The 18,772-nt window shown below is 42.1% G+C and overlaps 1 protein-coding gene across 1 annotated transcript in view; it reads right to left on the bottom strand.

Moving 5' to 3' along the window:
* Positions 1–16,022, bottom strand: part of HTR3B (5-hydroxytryptamine receptor 3B) — a 47,508-nt gene extending 31,486 nt beyond the window's left edge. Inside the window, exons 1-2 of the mRNA XM_049857342.1 lie at positions 15,911–16,022; positions 2,847–2,903 (exon numbers count right to left, since the gene is read on the bottom strand). Coding sequence (XP_049713299.1) covers positions 2,847–2,903; positions 15,911–16,022 — 169 coding nt within the window. The remainder of the gene's footprint in view (positions 1–2,846; positions 2,904–15,910) is intronic.
* Positions 16,023–18,772: the final 2,750 nt, after the last annotated feature.

Here is an 18,772-nt window from a genome sequence, read left to right as displayed (position 1 = left end):
GAATTATTACTTTGTTTTCCCTGTTTTAATGAGTTGCTCTCTCAAAAGCGTATCTCAAAGTGTTACAGCGCACTCTGAGTAAAAGCCATTTTTTCTTTGGTGAGTATGCTCTCTTCAAGATTCTCAGAGAACGTTACGTAGCTTGGAGTTCCGGGGTGGCACAAATGTGTAAGCGCTGGACCTACCAACAGAAAGCTGGGCGATTCAAACCCACCCAGAGGTGCCTTGAAAGAAAGGCCTGGTGATCTGCTTCCGAAAGGCCTAGCCTTGGAAACCCGAAGGGACGCAGGTCTACTCTGCACACCTGGGGTTGTCATTAATCAGCATCGACTCGAAGGTAACAAGCACCACCGACGTACAGGTATCTGAGAGATTATAGGGAAATAGAGGTTTAGGTGTGTGGTAACAACGCTTAAGGCCAAATGAGTGCCTACTGTATGCCAGGAAGTAGGCTAAGCCCTTCACATGAATTATCTCACTTAACTCTCACACCAATCTTTAGGAGACAGGCACCCTACAACCCTGTGAGGTGTGCACGATGACTGCAGATGAGGAACTATATACTTAGCTTACCATGGTCACACAGTTTGCAAGTGATGGGGCTGGAATTTAAACACAACTGGTCTGGATACAAAGCCCATGCTCTTAAATATGATACTACATTGAGCTGGCTCCCTTGGAATATTATGAACAGCTATGGATCACCCTTCAAAAGGAAGACTGACATGTTGCATGGAGTACTGTCATTAACTGAATTGTGTCCCCCCAAATATGTATCAATTTGTCTAGCCATGATTCCCAGTATTGTGTGATTGTCCACCATTTTGTCACCTGATGTGATTTTCCTATGTGTTGTAAATCCTACCTCTATGATGTTAATGAGGTGGGATTAGTGGCAGTTATGTTAATAAGGCAGGACTTTTTTTTTTTCAACCTACAAGGCTAGATTGTGTCTAAATCACTCTCTTTTGAGACATGAAAGAGAGAAGCGAGCAAAGAGACCCGGGAACCTCATACTACCAAGAAACAAGAGCCAGGAGAATAGCACCTCCCTTGGACCCGGAGTCCCTGCACTGAGAAGCTCCTCGAATAGGGGAAGATTGATGATAAAGACCTTCCTCCAGCGCTGACAGAGAGAGAGAAAACCTTTGCCTGGAGCTGACACCCTGAATTTGGACTTATAGCTTACTGGACTGTGAGAGAATAAGTTCCTCTCTGTTAAAGCCATCCACTCGTGATATTTCTGTTACAGCAGCGCTAGATATCTAAGACAGACACGTTATTGGGCGAAAACACCCTGGTGTTATATTTTGTGTGTTTTTTCAGGTTAATAACATCTTACATTTGTTTTGCACCTTACAATTTCACAATCTCATCTTATTCTATCTTCATAAATACCCAAAAAAACAGTTAACTTACAGGGAAGCTGAATCTCCAACAGATTAATTGACTTGTCCAAGGTCACAGGGCTGGTGAGTAGTGGAGCAGCAGCTAAATTGTACTAATCCAGGTCTCCTTCTACCCAGCACAGTCCTTCCAGGTGGCAGCCATATATTGGTGATCTGTTCAATGCTCTTATATTTATAAATTGTTTTGATATTAATGAAGTAAAATTGCGAAAGGTGGGTTTTTCTGCAATAAATGTTCTCCATATGATTTACAGTCAAACACTGATTACTAAATACTATTAAAGCACTTTTTCTACCAGATTTGAGATAAAAATCAACCATAATATAAAACATTACAAAGAGATATCGTTAAAATGAATTTCTTCTGTTTTCTTACCTTCATTTTTCTATTTCATCTTACTTAATTTAATGTTCACGATTATTTCCTGCTCAGAAACCCATTTGGCCTTTAATGAAATTTTCTGTGTTTTCATTTTTATAGTTAAGATGTGCTCTTACCCCCTAAGTTCAACACTGAAGATTTTTATACTTTAATGATAATGGTAAGTGGCCATTTTTCTTCTCTACACAATAAAAAATCATTTCCATATCCTTGGCTACTAAGTTCCTTACTTGTCTCCTTGGTTAGCTCATTCCACTTCCAGTTGCATTTTAAAAACTTGAAAATTCAGATATGAGCTCTAGGAAGGAGGGTGTTGGGAAACACCAGCAAAAAGATAAATTCTTGATTTGTACACATTTACCAACTAAGAATCAATTGCATCCTACATGGCATGGTTTAATTCAGTAGCGTTAATACTGGTAGTATGGAGGTACAGTTCCAGAAATATAGGAAAAAAAGGTATTAGTTTCCAAAATATTTTCAAAGACAATAGTACACTCAAAACCTGCAAGCTTATAGAATCTGTCTTTAGAGATATACTCATCACCTCTATAGACTTTGTAAGGCTAGGCAGAAAACCTCCAATGCCAAAACGATATCCAGGTGTCTGGAGCCATGACATATGCAAGAGATTCTTTCTCTAGGCTTCTAAAAGCTTATAATAAAGACAAGACTAATTTGAATAATAAAAATATATTATCCAGATATAAAAACAAATCTGAAAAAGAATGCCTTAAACTCTCAATGTAAATTGCTGCAAAGAGATCTTGAATTTCTAGAGAAGACCCTTACTTAATAATTATAACATTTAAGAGCATTTTTCAAGTGTAAAAACCCCCACTGTATGACCCTGTATGTATGTGTATCTGTAATTGTAGGACTGAAGTCATAAATACGTCTCCATGTAGCTTCACAGGTTTGGCGTTTTTCAGATGATAAATGAAAACAAACACTCGTGAGGAGTTACATAGCACAGCATATATATAAAAAAAAAATTGTTTCTAGCTTCTAATAATTATTACTCAAAGCCTAGCAAAACCATTAAAAGGACTTACCTGAAGCAACCACCAGGATGAGGGACCACAGATGAGTCATTATACTTGCAGATGTTCCTGGGAAGGTCCCAAAGAGGAGGAAGGCAAAGTTGCTTATCGGATAGAATGCCGCCAATTTTTCCTAAAAGTGTTCCTCTCCACTTGGTTCTTCTCTGTTTTCTAGTTTGTGCTAACCGCACTGGGGCTATTTTGTAAACACTAAATGAGACCAAAGGGAAAACCTGCACCACACAAATGTTTTGGAATGAATGCTATCACAATACCCCTTAACTTCTCCATTTGGTTCTGCCCCCAGATTAGATCCTGGCCAACATTTCAATTTCCCCGGCACGAGATAGCTAAGTGAATAATGTAATCCAAGAGGAGCCCCTAAGGAGAGGAAATTCTACACTAATATGATTTCCGTTATAGCCTTTACCTAAGGCAATGCTCTTGCTGACATCCAGGACGCTAATTTCATTAATAATTGAGATCCAAATAGCTGTTCTAAATCAGACTTTTGCAGCAACATCTTCAGCGTTTCGCAAGGGTTATTGGGCTCTCGAGTTACACAAAGCTAATGGAAACCTGGAATTGTCTAATGGAGAACAACTACTAACAATACAATGGAAAAAGTGCTTTCTGTGTTTCCTAAGCCCCTTTAATTAAAAGAAACATTGGTTTTTGATAAATAGGAGTGCTTCTTAAATTTTCACTGCCCACACTTCAGAAAGTGAAAGGATGCTTCTAGGCCTATTGAAGATGAGAACTATTAAAGTTTAACACCGCTCAATTAAAAGTGTTTGTATCTTTTCATTTTTTGATTGAGTGCCCATTGACTTTTTGTTATTAAGGAAAAAGCATTCATAATTCTGTATAATAACTCTATCCTTCATTGGTAGACCCCTAGATGCTCTAGAAACAAAAACTTTCATACCATTTCTAATATATCTGCCTGCTTTTGATTATAAATGGGATTGTAGAGGCATAGGTTTGAGGTAAGCTTTGACAGAGCAAATTAAGGGGAAAGAAGCATATATCTGATTCCTGTTCTCCTAATTATTTAGTCTCTTTGTTTAGAATCCATGGTGTTCTTCTAATTTTCATCTGCCAATAAAATGTAGCTTGACTGGTTTCCTACTGTTGGTAAAACCAAAAACACCCAAACCCATTGCCCATCAAGTCAATTCTGACCCATAGAAACCCTAGAGGACAGAGTAGAGCTACCCCCTAGGGTCTCCAAGGAAGGGCTGGTGGATTTGAACTGCTGACCTTTTGGTTAGCAGTGGTATCACTTAACCACTGGACCACCAGGACTCCACTGTTGGTAAAGGGAGTTACAAATATGGAAAAGGAGAAATATTGAATGAGTTGGTTTTAGAGGTATCAGTGTGAACTCAAGGTTTTATAGAGAGAGAGAGAGATTAATATAGAAGTAAGTACAGATATAAGTATGTGTGTATGTGTTTATACATACATGTATTCCCTAGCTTTGTCTACTAGAGGGACAAGGAGCAGTGATACCTGGGCTGGGTCAGGGAAAACATAGAAGGACATCTTGTATCAGAAAGTAAAGGAGTGCTAAAAGAATAACGAGGTAAAAGAAAGACCAGACTTGCTGGCCTGACAGAGACTGCAGAAACCCTGAGAGTATGGCCCCCGGACACTGTTTCAGCTCGGTAATGAGGCCACTTCTGAGGTTCACCCTTCAGCCAAAGATTGAACAGACCCATGGAACAAAGCAAAACTGAAAGGGCGCGCCAGGCCCGGGGCAGGGACTGGAAGGCAGGAGGGAACAAGAAAGCTGGTGATGGGGAACCCAGGGTTGAGAGCAGAGAATGTTGTCTTGTCGTGGGATCGTTAAACAATGTCATAGAACAATGTGTGCACTGACTGATGAGAAGCTAGTTTGTTCTGTAAACCTTTGTGTAAAGTACAATAAAAAAAAGAATGATGAGGTGCTTCATCGACATGTTTTGGTGTGTATATTTCACCACAATAAAACTGTTTAAAAATTAAATACTCAGCTGAAAAAAAAAAAAAAAAAGAATAAGAATGATGGGGCTGTGATCAAAAGAGCCAGCTTGAATGGGCTCACCTGGGGCAAATCTGGGACAATTTGAGCATCAAAATCACTAATGATGGTCACGAATTAAAAAAAAAAAAAAAAAAAAACCCACTAAACAAATGTAGGGTCGCTATGAGTTGAAATTAACTTGGAGGCAATGAGTCTACTTTTGGTTTAAATAAAATAATAACCCACAAGTCCATACTTATTTAAATAAATAAATGAATGGGAAGGAGAAAACTCTTTTCCTTAAATTAGAACGCCAATTAATAAGTGTAGAAGGAATGATGGGCTCTTCATACCAAATCAAACCAAACCCAGTGCCGTCGAGTTGATTCCGACTCATAGCGACCCTATAGGACAGAGTAGAATTGCCCCATAGAGTTTCCAAGGAGCGCCTGGCAGATTTGAACTGCCAACCCTTTGGTTAGCAGCCATAGCACTTAACCACTATGCCACCAGGGTTTCCAGGCTCTTCATAGTAATAACTAATGCACCCAAGAAATATCAGTGGATACTAAAACTAGTTTGATGAAGAATAACATATTTACACAAAATATGTAGTAATTACAAAACCCAGACCCAGTGCCGTCGAGTCGATTCCGACTCATAGTGACCCTACAAAGAATAAAAAAAAAAACTTTTCAGTGAAGAGACCTGACAGACAATATGTTACTCTAGTGATGAAAGCTAACGTCACCAGTAACGGGAGTTGCTTGTCACCAAATAGGATGAATTGAGAAGCCACAGCAGCACTTCCGTGATCCAAAGAAACCAGATGCCCTCAAGTCCATTCCAGCTCATGGCAACCCCATATGTTGTAGAGTAGAACCACACTTTGTAAGGTTTTCAAGGCTATGATCTTTCAGAAGCAGATCACCAGGCCTTTCCTCAAAGGCCCTTCTGGGTGGGTTCAAACGCCAACCTTTTGGTTAGTAGTTGAGCAATTAACTGTTTACACCACCCAGGGACTCCCACTTCTGCCAAAAAATTCATAACCTCAATCTATTCAGGAGCAAACAGGAGAAGACCTCATATTGTGGGACATTCCACAAAATCACTGGCATGTACTCTTCAAAATTGTCAGGGTCATGAAAGTTAAGAAAACACTGTGAAACCGTAGCGAACAAAAAAACAGTTGTCCTCTGGCTGATTCTGACTAGTGGCTATTTCACGTGTGTCAGAGTAGAACTGTGCTCTAGGGGGTTTTCAATGGCTGGTTTTTTGTAAATAGATGGCCCGATCCTTCTTCCAAGGAGCCTCTGGGTGGACTCAAACCTCCAACCTTTTGGTTAGCAGCTGAGCATATTAACTGTTTGCACCACCCAGGGTCTCCATAGCAAACTAAAGATGAAGGAGGCATGAAGGGAAAAATGCAGTGTGTGACCCTGGGCTGGATTCTTTTGTTACAACATGACACTTTGAGAAGAATTGGTGAAACTCAAATGGGATCTGTGGATAAGATGGTAGTAATGTATCAATGTTTATTTCCTGATTTTGATTATATTGAGATGATGTAAAAGGATGTTTCTAAGAACAACATGTAAGGAAGTATTCTGTGGTGAAGGGGCATCGTGTTGACAACTTACTCTCCAACGGTTGGTGGGGAGGTCTTTCTACTGTTCTTCCAATTTTGCTGAAAGTTTGGAAATATTTCAGAATAAAAAGAAAAATATTCAATGCAACCTGGTGGAGGAACTTTGATACTTTGATACAAAAAAAAAAAAAAAAAACCCAGTGCCATCGAGTCGATTCTGACTCATAGCGGCCCTATACAAAGTTATATAAATTATATTTGAAAAATACTCTGTTATAGATTGAATTACATCTCCACAAAGTATGTGTTAACTCCTGTACCTGTACCAGTAACTCTGACCCTATTTGGAAATGGGGGTTTTCTTTTGTTATGTTAATGTGTTCTGTTAATGTGGTCACACCAGAGTAGAGTGTGTCTTAAACTTCATCACTTCTAAGTAGTGTCTTATAAAATAGAGTATACACATATACACACACAGAGGGAAGACACGTGCCACGTAAAGGCCCATCTACAAGCAAAGGAACTCCAAGGATTGCTGGAAGACTCCAGAAACGATGAGAAAGTCTCACAGAAGGAATTCACATGGCCACGGCCCTGATTGGGACTTTTATCCTCCAGAGCTGTGAGAAGATAAATCCCTCTTCTTTAAAGCCACCCACTTGTGGTATTTTTTGCTATGGTAGCACTTGGTAACTAAGTGCTTTGGGGAGGGGGGAACCTCATCAAGAGGTGGGCTCACAAAAGATTGACGTGGCTCTTGAAGTCCCAGCACTTCCCATCAGTTCTCCCAATCATCAGCTTCTACCTAGGAGATGAATTGGGACAAGAGAAAGGCAAGCTGCAGACAGCATATCCATGTAGGCAGCACTTTTTACTGGAAGGAAACACAGAAGCTTCCCTTTATGCAGAGGCTTGATTGAGATGAGGATTGACTTATTCTTGCCACGAATTTTAGTAAGCCACGACGCTAAGTCAGACCTCCTGGGGCATGCTTTCCCTCCCTTTTCTTTGCACTTTCTCATGTACCCATCTGTTACTGGAAGGCCATTGCTAATAATGTGTAATACAGGTATGTTACGACCTTCATTAGCTTATTTAACAACAGTCTGGTGATCTTGCCCATTACAGCTCTTTACTGGCTGACAGATTCTGCCAGAAGATGGGAATGGTTTTGAGCAACTTGTCTTCAAAGTCGTTTATATGTACATGCTTCCTTATCTTTCCTTGGTCACTCCCCACTCTGGCTCTGTATCATCCACTGGCTAAGATCTTTCTTTTTCTAACCTTAATGTTTCATCCTGTCTGGGCTTAATTTGCTTACTAAGTGCTTTCAGATTTGTCTTGTCCCCACCTGTCATTTTTCGTGAACACTGTCTCTTCTCCCGCTCTTTAAATACAGCACTTCTCATCTAGAGAAAGCTTTTCAGTCACACATTCTTGCTCAGAATTCATTAGTCAAGGATTTCACTCCCCTGAGACATCTCCTTGTGAAGATGAGGATGGGGGCAAACCCCATTCTGACTTTTCAAGCAGATCAGTATTTTAAAATCTAGAATTGGATTCATCAGGGGCTATGAATTCAGGCTCCTTGAGTAATATCACCAGGGCAAAAGAAACAAAGACTTAATCTGAGTTTTGAATCTGCCATTCGCTGATAGCAGGTCGGGCCAGGCCTATCTAATAAGAGAGTATCTAGAAATGCATTTATTTCTGAAGACCTCTCTGCACACTCCCATGAATCTTGCCACTCTGTTTCTCCGTTATTTCCAGGTAAGATAGGACACGTCTTACATCCACCAATGTCTTTTGGAAGAAGCAGGGGGAGAGGGCTTATTATGCAAACATAAAAAGGAAGTGTTTATTATGCAAACAGCAACTGAGTTATGTGTCCTTTAAGACTACTAAATAGTTTTTAATTACTGCTATATCAGGAAATCCCATAAATATGCAAATGCAATTAGTTCACAAAATAGGCCTTAAATATCTTTATTCCTCTCCAACAAAGTTCTTTGAAGTTAATCACTAACTCCCTTTGTTCACTCCCTTAGCAGTCGTGCAAAAACTGACGGGAATTTTGACAGATGTACATATTCGGGGGAACCAAGTTTTCTGAGCGCATCTGGTCAAGCTGGAGAAGAGAAGAAGGAAAGGACTCTTTAGCCAAATTCAAGCATTTGATGAGTAAAGTTCCACATGAAATTTCTTTAACTCCATAGCGTTGCTCTCGAAACAAATATCAAGGTAATCATTGGGGCGCCACTTCAAGTCCAAAGTCACGCTCAATATTTGATTTTCCTCTGGTTCAGAATTTCATCTTTATACACACATCCATGCTCACTGCAGCATTATTCACAACAGCAAAAAGATGGAAACAACCTAAGTGACCATCAACAGATGAAAGGATAAACAAATTCTGGTGCATACACACAACGGAGCACTACACAACCATAAAGAACAAGGATGGACCCTCAAAACAGCTCACAACATGGATGGACATGGAGGGCATTCGGCTGCACGAAATAAGTCAATCACAAAAGGACAATTATTGTATGAGGCCACTGTTGTAAAAACTCATGAAAAGGTTTACACACAGAAAAAAGCAATCTTTGATGGTTACAAGGGAGGGAGGGGCAGGGAGGAGAAACCGCTAACTAGATAGTAGACATGTGTTAGCTTTGGCAAAGGGAAAGGCAACACAGTACACAAAATAGGAGAAATCAGCACAAGTTGACTTGGGCAAAGGAAGCCACTGAGAGACAGGAAAATCGGAAGAATGGAAACGGGAACCCAGGAGGGGGGCAGGGAGGAGAGTGCTGACACACTGTAGGGATGGCAACCAATGGCACGAAAAAATTTGTGTATAAATTTTTTGGGTGGGAAACTAATATGCTCCGTAAACTTTCACCTAAAGCACAATAAAACTTAAAAAACATTTTTTTCATTGTTAATAGCAATGTACATGTTTTTGGTACCTAAAAGAAAGAAAGTCCCCCATGGCTCTGGTCCTTTGTGACATGACATTCTATGGGAAGTCGTAGAGGATAAAAGTTAAGGCCCAGGGTCTCACAAGGCCCAAATCCAGGTGGAGTGCTGGAACTGGCTCTTACTGCCTCGAAAGAGCCACTTTAGCACAATGCTTCCCAACTCTGTGTTCAGTGACATCAGGTTGGTAGCTTGAAACCAGTGGTGATGGGACTATTTAACACATGGCAATCAGCAAACACTACATATCAGGACTCCTTTCGCTAGGTGGTTACTAACCATCTTCTAGCACACCATGACCCACTCCTTGACCTTACAGGGCCTTGTGTATGCCTTCATTACAGCACTTATCCACGTGTATTACAAGTATTTGCTTAGTACTTTTCTATCTGTTCCAGAGCTCAGAATTCCGAGATTTCTGGACGGTAGAGAGCCGTGTTTCATTCATCTTTGTATCTCCAGTCCAGAACTTGACCCCTGGTAAGTGCTCATAAAATGTTTGAGAAGGAAAGGCAGGGAAGAATTAACAAATGATCAGAAAAGAATTTGGACTTAATCAAGGAGGATGGCACTGAACCAAGAAGTGCCAAGCTTTTCCACAACCGTATTCAATATACTATCCTTTCCCCACCTGTCTCACAAAGGATGTGTGAGAATGACAACCTGGCTTGGAGCAAGGCTGCTTTTATTAGATTTGCTCCAGAACCAGCTACCAAGCAGGGAAAAGGAGAAACACGAGAAACAGATGCAGGTGGATTAGGCCTCCCTTTGGTTCTGTCAGAGCAGAGATGCACAATAAGCAAGGTATGCACAAGCTTTCTTGTGCTTACTTACTAATCTGTAGTGTACAATTTTACCTGCTTTTCACCAAATCACCACATCACAGCATGGCAGCTTCCATGGAGGGTAGAAGCCTTAGTGTGCAAAATGGGGCTGATAATTCCAAACTCACATGAATTGAATGGATTAACAAGTTCACGATACAAAGTACTGAAGGGGAATAAAGTAGGAAAGTAAAATATTGTATAAGCCTGTATAACTGCTGTTATTATAAAGCTGTCTTCCAAATGGCCTGTAGCCATTATTCTAAAATGCACAACAGCTGTATTTGTCCCCTTTCTGCCGTTGCTGAAATTTACACTGTCATTGCTCCAAGAGGAAGGCTTGGCACTAATAATAGGCTGGCTGACTATGGCTGGAGTGTGACAGACCTCTAGTTAGAGCCCTTAAAGGCTGAGAGCAGAGGAGTGGGAAAAATCTAAGGCTCGTTGAAAACCAAAAGCTTGCTGTTGGTGCTCTAGCACAGTGAATACAGTCAGAGCACCACCTGGTGGCCACCGTCGTACCTGCCTTAACAAATTCTCTGCTGCCACAGAAAATGCCATAAACCCATTTTAGGTTTTATTTGTGCACTTTTGAGGAGCCCTGGTGGTACAGTGGTTAAGTGCTTAGTTGCTAACCAAAGGGTCGATGGCTCAAACCACCAGCTGCTCCACAGGAGATAGATGTGGCAGTCTGCTTCCATGAAGATTTGCAGCCTTGGAAACCCTATGGGGCAGTTCTACTCTGTCCTATAGGGTTGCTGTGAGTTGGAATTGACTCAATGGCAGTGGGTTTTGGGGTGTGTTCTTTCAGACGATTTAAAAGTCCGTTCATGTCTCTAGTCATGTGACTACCCTTTTTTCTTTGCTCTTACCATCCCTCTTCCAAGTTCCCCAACACCAACCTGACCAATCTGTTTCCACTCTGCTTACAATGGTCAACCAATTCCTCCCTGCTCACTTCCTTACTTATGTTCCTCCAAACTCTGCCCCTAGGAGCTACCAAGTTCTCCAGGAGAGGAGGGCTCAGCTCAGCTGACTCAGTGGCTTCTTAAAGGGTAACTTCCCTGCTTGTCTTCATGTTGTTGTTGCTGCTAGTTGTCCTTAACTCTTGGTGACCCCATGCACAATGGAATGAAACACTGCCCTGATCCTGTCCCAGCCCCATGATCTTTGTGATCCATAGCATTTTCATTGGCTGATTTCCAGGCCTTCGACTCGACGGCAATGGGTTTGGTTTTTTTTTCTTCCTAGTCCATCTTCGGGTCTGGAAGCTCTACTGGAACCTGTTCAGCATTAGAGCCACACCCAAGCCTCTACAGACACAGGGGAGGTGGTGACTGCGCTTGAGGTGCATTGGCTGGAAATCAAACCTGGGTCTCCAGCATCGAAGGAGAGTATTCCACAACTGAACTACTTCCTTCATAAAAAAAAAAAAAAAAAAACCACACCAAACCCATTCCCATCGAGTCGATTCCAACTCATAGCGAGCCTGCAGTAGACCTGCACCATATTGTTTCCAAGGAGTGCCTGGTGGGTTGAACTGCCGACCTTTTGGTTAGCAGCTGTAGCTCTTAACTACTCTTCCTAAGAAGGAATAAATAAAGCCTAAGACAGTATGTAGGAAACCTGGGGGTGTAGTGGTTAAGTGCTATGGCTGCTAACCAGAAGTTTGGGAGATCGACTCTACCAGGTGCTCCTTGGAAACTCTATGGGTAGTTCTACTCTGTCCTATAGCGTCAGTATGAGTTGGAATCAACTCACTGGCAACGGGTTTGGTTTTTACGGGAAAAAGGTATGTAAGCCAATAGCGCATATATACAGGTTCTACACCTCTGAAAAGCTATAAGCTGTATTATTAAAAGCCAGACAGAATTTTAATACAGCCAAAAGTGACAAAACTCCACAAAGTTTACTCTCTTAGGTTGGGTTTCCTGAAGCTGATCCTGAGATAAGGATTTGTGCACAAATGATTTATTATGAAAGTATAACAGAAATCGGTAAGGGAGTGAGAGAAGCAGGACAGGAAAGGAAAAAGGGTGGCTTCAGCCTGATCCCACAGGGAAACTCAAGAGTGTAAGCTACATCAAGAGCACAATTATTGGAAAGAAGGGAGCTGGGCTTCCATCCTCTCACTCACACCTGTCAGCCATTGGCTAAAGGCCTGGGAAGGGAGTAGCAGGGAGTGAATTCTCAGACATTTCCGGGTCTTCATGTGTACAGGAAAGACTCCTGGTGGCGCAGTGGTTAAAGTGCTTGGCTGCGAAACAAAAAGCTGGCGGTTTCAACCCACCAGCCCTCTATGGGAGAAAGATGTGGTAGTCTGCTTCCTTAAAGTTTTACAGCCAAGGAAACCCTATGGGGGTAGTTGCACTCTGTCCTGTAGGATCACTATGAGTCCGAAGTGACTCTACCGCAACAGGCTTTTTTTCTTTTTTGGATCCTGGTAGGAGAGAGTCCTGGTGGTACAATGACTAAAGCCCTCGGCTGTTAACCAAAAGGTCAGTGGTTTTCACTTACCAGCTGCTCCCCTGCAGAAAGATGTGGCAGTCTGCTTCCGGCAGAATTTACAGCCTTGGAAGCCCTGTGGGGCAGTTCTACTGTGTTCTACAGGGTCGCTATGAGTCAGAATTTACTCGATGGCAATGGGTTTTTGTTGGTATCCTGGTAGGAGGAGTCCCTATGTGGTGCAATTAACACACTCAAACACCAACCAAGAGGGCGGAGGTTCAAATCCACCCAGAGGTGCCTGGGAAGGAAGTCCTGGTGATCTGCTTCCAAAAGATCAGCCATTGAGACCCTGTGGAGCGCGGCTCTGCTCGGACACCCTGTGGCCGTCAGACGTCAGCCTCGACCCCAGGGCAACCGGCCGGGGGAAATCCTCTCCCCAGAACACTCAACAATTATTCCCCCATAAATTTTAGCCAGAGGTACAGGGCTCCTGACTTGACCACGTATATTTAAGAATAAGATACAAAATCATAAAGACTGAAATTTACGTTATGCTGATGTGAAGCCTAAACAAGTAGTTTGCGACCATGGTAGCACATTGGAATCATCTTAGGTACGGTTAACTTTTTATAGAGTTACCTGGACCCACCTGGACAGATTCTGACGTCATTGGTTAGGGTGGTGACCAGGCACGGACGTGGTTTTAAAACCCACAGGCGATTCTAATGTGTAGCCAGATCTCAAAACCACATGTTTAAATAAATACAAACTGATTCACTTGTAGATTAATGGAATTAATTTCCCTTTATTCAATTATTAAATTCTATTTTCATGCTTTTAAAAGGAACTTTTTGGGGTAGCTGCCCTGTCTACAGGAAACCCTGCTGGCGTAGTAGTTAAGAGTTTGGCTGCTAACCAAAAGGTGGGCAGTTCAAATCCACCAGGCGCTCCTTGGAAACTCTATGGGGAAGTTCTAGTCTGTTATATAGGGTCACTATGAATCAGAATCAACTCGATGGCAACGTGTTTTTGGGTTTTGCCCTGTCTAAACTTTCCTCCCCTGAGAACTGCCATTTTCTCCAGCTCCTGTGGCCATATGTGTACTGTTATTCCACCTCTCTGAACAAAGTCAACTGGACCAGCAGTGGACACCTGGTCCAAGTGGACCACTGAGACTCTCCTAGAACTTGGAACCAAGACAGTAAGTCAGTCACAAGTCAGTTGGTTACTGGTGTTGGGGCTGGAAAATAAGAAGTGTTGTGGACCCAGGGCTGGGGTGGTGCCAGTTTCTACCATTTTCATTGAGAAGCAAAGCACGCCAGACTACAGAGAATGAGAAGAAATGTAGAGAGAGCAAGGATGAGAAACCACACGTGGCAGCAATCAAAGAGAGAATTTTGATTACTGATGAGTTCCCCGGAACTGGTTTCAGTGCTTGTGTAGTCCAGCTATACTCCAACGAGATTGCTCTGTGGCCTCCAACAACTTTGCCATCTCTTCCCTTCTTTATTTAGAGCTTCTTTGTTCTGGTTTCTGTTAATTGTGATCAAAAAGCCTTAATTAAAACAATGGTGGGTATGCCAGGTGCTGAGTCTGTGCCAAAAAATGTCTTTCTGTTAGGTCACAAAATATACAGAGGAACAGAAGCCAATAGTCCATACGCTTTTCTGAGACTGTGTACAGTCATTCCTCAACACCATGTTTGTCAAACTCACTAAACTAGAGGTCAGAAAAGAGCAAGACGCTATGCCTTAACCACCCACCCAGCATCTAGTACAGTAAAGTGGTGTCTTAGTGTCCTAGGGCTGCCTAACAAAGAGTGCCACAAGTGGGTGGCTTTTAAAGGACAGAAATCTATTTTCTCAGTTCAGGAGACTAGAAGTCCAAATTTAGGGTGTGGCTTAGGGGAAGGCCCTTGTATTCTATCCCAGGTTCTAGTGTTTGTCACCAATCCTTGGGATTTCTGGACTTATCAATGCATCTGCTGCATATGTCTGTCTTCATTTCGTGTCTTTCCCCTATGTCTATTCTGATCTTTTTATAACTCAGCAATTAGATTTAGAATCCACTCTACAGTGGGTATGGCCTCATTAACATAACAAAAGAAAACCCCAATTTCTAAACAGGGTCACGTACACAAGTATAAAAATCATTGCCTTCCAGTTCATTCCAACTCATAGCAATCCTACAGGACAGAATAAAACTGCCCCAAAGAGTTTCAAAGGAGGGGCTGTTGGATTTGAACTGCTGACTTTTTGGGTAGCAGCCATAGCCCTTAACCATTATGCCACATAATAGAGGGGCTAAGATTTCAACACATATTTTTGAGGAACACAATTCAATCCATAACAACTATTACAGTGAATGTTCAATAAATAATTGTTAAATTCAAGTGTTGTTGTTGTTAGGTGCCACCAAGTCAGTTCTGACTCACAGTGACCCTATGAACAATAGAATGAAACACTGCCTGGTCCTGCACCATCCTCACAATTGTCGCTATGCTTGAGCCCATCGTTGTAGCCAATGTGTCAGTCCATACTGTTTAAGATTTTCCTCTCTTTCGCTGACCCTCTATTTTACCAAGTGTGATGTTCTTCTCTGGGGACTGGTCCCTCCTGATAACATATCCAAAGTATGTGAGACAACGTTAGACATGTCAAATAAATTATATATATGTCCATTCATAGGTCCATAGGTGGCACAAACGGTTTGCATTCCACTGCTAACCTAAAGGTTGGCAATTGGAACCCATCCAGCAGTTCCGTGGAAGATAGGCCTGGTGATCTGCTTCCATTAAGATTAACCCAAAAAAACCCAAACCCACTGCCGTCGATACAGTCAAGAAAACCCTATGGGGCAGTTCCAGTGTGTAATAGTTGGGGTCACCATGAGTCTGAATTGGCTAGATAGTAACTAATAACAACAAACATGCTCATTCATTTGTTTATTCAACACACTTTCATTAATTGTGATGAGACAGGCCTAGTGCAATCCCCGAAACCAAAGGCTTTTGGGTGTTCCGTCACTGGTAAACAGGCTATGGGACAAAGAACTAAGTTTGGATTTTTGTATCTGGTTTCTGAAAATAGCCTGAACAATTAAGCTACTTTTTGTCTTTCTAAAATAGCCAGGCCAATCTTTAACATATGTAAATAAATTGGGAGTGCCGGTTGATCACCTTGGCAACAGGTCTCAGGAAGGCAATGTGCAGGATGAGGCCTCACACCTTTCGAGGCCTCAGGCTTGCCCATGACACAAACCACATGGGCTTTGGAGTTAAAAATGGCTAGCTGGGGGAACCTCATGATCTCCTCAGCTGTGGTGCTAGTGGGGCACATGTGTTAAACTTATAGCCCACCTAAGCGAATCTCCCTGGCCAGAAGGAGACTGGCAGAAGATAGGCTCCCATTGTGTCCCTCAGCCACTGATGCCAGGTGGAGAGTTCCACTGGGACAAGTTCCAGAAGCCAGGGAGGAAGATGTGTCATGTAACTGTCCCATTTAAGTTTCTCACCCTCGATACAAAGTGAGGTGTGCATAGAAGCCATTATCTTCACCTGGACAGCTTTTGAACCAGGTAGTACTATTCATCTGTTGTGGACCATCCACTTCTTATTCTGTTGCATTGGGCTTCTCAACCTCAGTACTATTGACATTTTGGGCCAGATAATTATTTGTTGTGGGGAGCCATCCTGTGCATTCTACGATGTTTAGCAGCAACTCTGACCTCTATAGATGCTTGTTGTACCCGCTCATCATTCAGCTCTGACAACCAAGAATTTCTTCCAAAAACTCAAACCAAACGCGTTGCTGTCCAGTAGATTCTGACTCATAGCAACCCTGTAGAATACAGTAGAACCGCCCCATAGGGCTTTCAGGGAGCATCTGGTGGATTCATACTTCCAACCTTTTGGTTAGCAGCCAAACTCTTAACCAAAAATGTCTCCGGGGGACATAAATGTCTCTGAGGGGACAAAATTGTCCCTGGGGAGAATCACTGTTCTATCCTTTTGTCAATACAATCCAATTGAAACCATACAGTGTAAGGTCTCCAAATTTGCTTTTTCTTTTTTTTTTTTAAGATTGTATTAGCCACTCTAGCTCCTCTGCATTTTTACATAAATTTTAGAATCAATGTATCAATTTCTACAATAAAAAAGCCTGCTGAGATGATGGTGAAATTATGCTGAATCTGTAGATCAATATGGGAAGAATTATCATAACTGTTGAATCTTCCGATCCATGAACATGACATATATATTTATTATAACCCGAAAATCAAACCCACTGCTGTTTAGTTGATTCCGACACATAGCGACCTTGTAGGATAGAGTAGACCTGCCCCATAGGGTTTCCGAGTCTGTAAGTCTTTACAGAAGCAGACAGCCACAACTTTCTCCCATGGAGTGTCTGGTGGGTTTGAACCCAATCTTTTGCTTAGCAGCCGAGAGCTTAACCTCTGTGCCACTAGGGCTCCTCTATTTATACCAAAAAAAAACAAACTAAACCCACTGCCGTTGAGTTGATTCTGACTCACAGTGACCGACCGTATAGTGACCCTATTTATTCACTGAGCAATGTTTTGTAATTTTTCGTGACGAAGTCTACTTAAGTATCCTTAAGTATTTGTTTTTTGATGTTATTGCAAATGATCATTTTTATATCATCTTCAAATTGTAACTAGTATGTGGAAATAGTTAATTTTTGTATATTGACTTTGTGACTATCCTATAACCTTGCTAAATCACTTAATTTCAGTAATTACCTTGTAGCTTCCTTAAGATTTTCTACTTATATGTCATGTCATCTGCAAATACAGATTGCACTCTTATACGTATACCTTTTGTTTTTCTTGCTTCACCCAGACCAGTATCATGTTAAAAGCAGTGAGAACAGATATTTTTCCCTTGTTCTCAATCTTTAAAGGAAAGCATTTCAATATTTCATAAGTATGATGTTAGCTGTAAGTTTTTCACAGGTGCCCTTTTTCAAGATGCAGAAATTTCTATTCCTAGCTTCCTACAAGCTTTTATAATTGAGTTTTGAAGTTTGTCAATGCTTTTCCTGCACCTATCGAGAAGATCATGCAGTTTTTCTTCTTTATTCTATTTATGCGGTTATGTGGTAAATAACTTAACCTTGCCCAAAAAGAGGTCTGGCCTTTGCCCTCGCCTTCTGGAAAGCAAACTCACAGTGGTGAATTATGCTGATTTTCAAAGATTAGCCAGTCTTGCGTTCCTGGGTATGGTGGATGCCATCGAGATCCCTGTTCAGGAGTAAAACATTTATTCCCTAGTCGCTGCAGTGGTATCAGCAGAAAGGCCTTGTCTGTCAGCCACTTTGGGGAATGCCTCAGCTGAAGAGAACTGCTTTTCCCAAGGTAATATCCCCTTTCTGGGGTGAATGATATCCAGTGGTTGATTGACGTGGTGGTATAAAGGCCTGCTCCCCCTCTCCCTCCCCAACTCAGGACAACTCAGAAGGGCCGTTCCAGCTCCAGGGCTTCCTGCAGGACTGGCTAAGACCTTTGTTGGTGGCTGCATTGCGGCTCAACTAGTTCCCTCAGCCCGATCTTACTTCCTCTTGATCCCAAGAGCATTCCCTAGTTGTGATGGTTAAGATTGTGTGTTAACTTGGCTGGGCCATGATTCTCAGTGTTTTGGCAGTTGTATAATGTTGGGATCACTTCTGTGTTGAAATTTGATATGTGATCACCCCCATGATGGAATCTGCTGAATGGTACCGGCAGGGGCAGGACCTGTGGTGGCTCACTGCCCCCTCAGCCTTCATCTCCCCGTCCTCCGCCGCCTACTTCCTTCCTGCTAGCCTTGCCAAGGTTTTTTGGCTTCTTCTGAATCTTAATGCCTCTTGTTCGTCTGGTATCTGGTTCTTAGGGCTTCAGCTAGCAGCTTACCTGCCGATCTTGGGATTCGTGGATCTTCACAGCCTGTGAGCAAGAGTCCTGCTCTCTGATCTGCCAATCTTGGGTTCGCCAGCCCCTACAGCTACGTGAATCAGAAACCTCAATCCTGATCCATGGGCTTAGGATGTTCCAGCCTCTACAATCGCGTAAGCTGTTTCTTTGATAT

This window comes from Elephas maximus, chromosome 17 (assembly GCF_024166365.1).
Source record: "Elephas maximus indicus isolate mEleMax1 chromosome 17, mEleMax1 primary haplotype, whole genome shotgun sequence".
In the NCBI taxonomy this organism is placed as follows: domain Eukaryota; kingdom Metazoa; phylum Chordata; class Mammalia; order Proboscidea; family Elephantidae; genus Elephas; species Elephas maximus.
The sequence above is the reverse complement of the archived record's forward strand: the minus strand, read 5'-3'. Positions and strand labels throughout refer to the sequence as shown.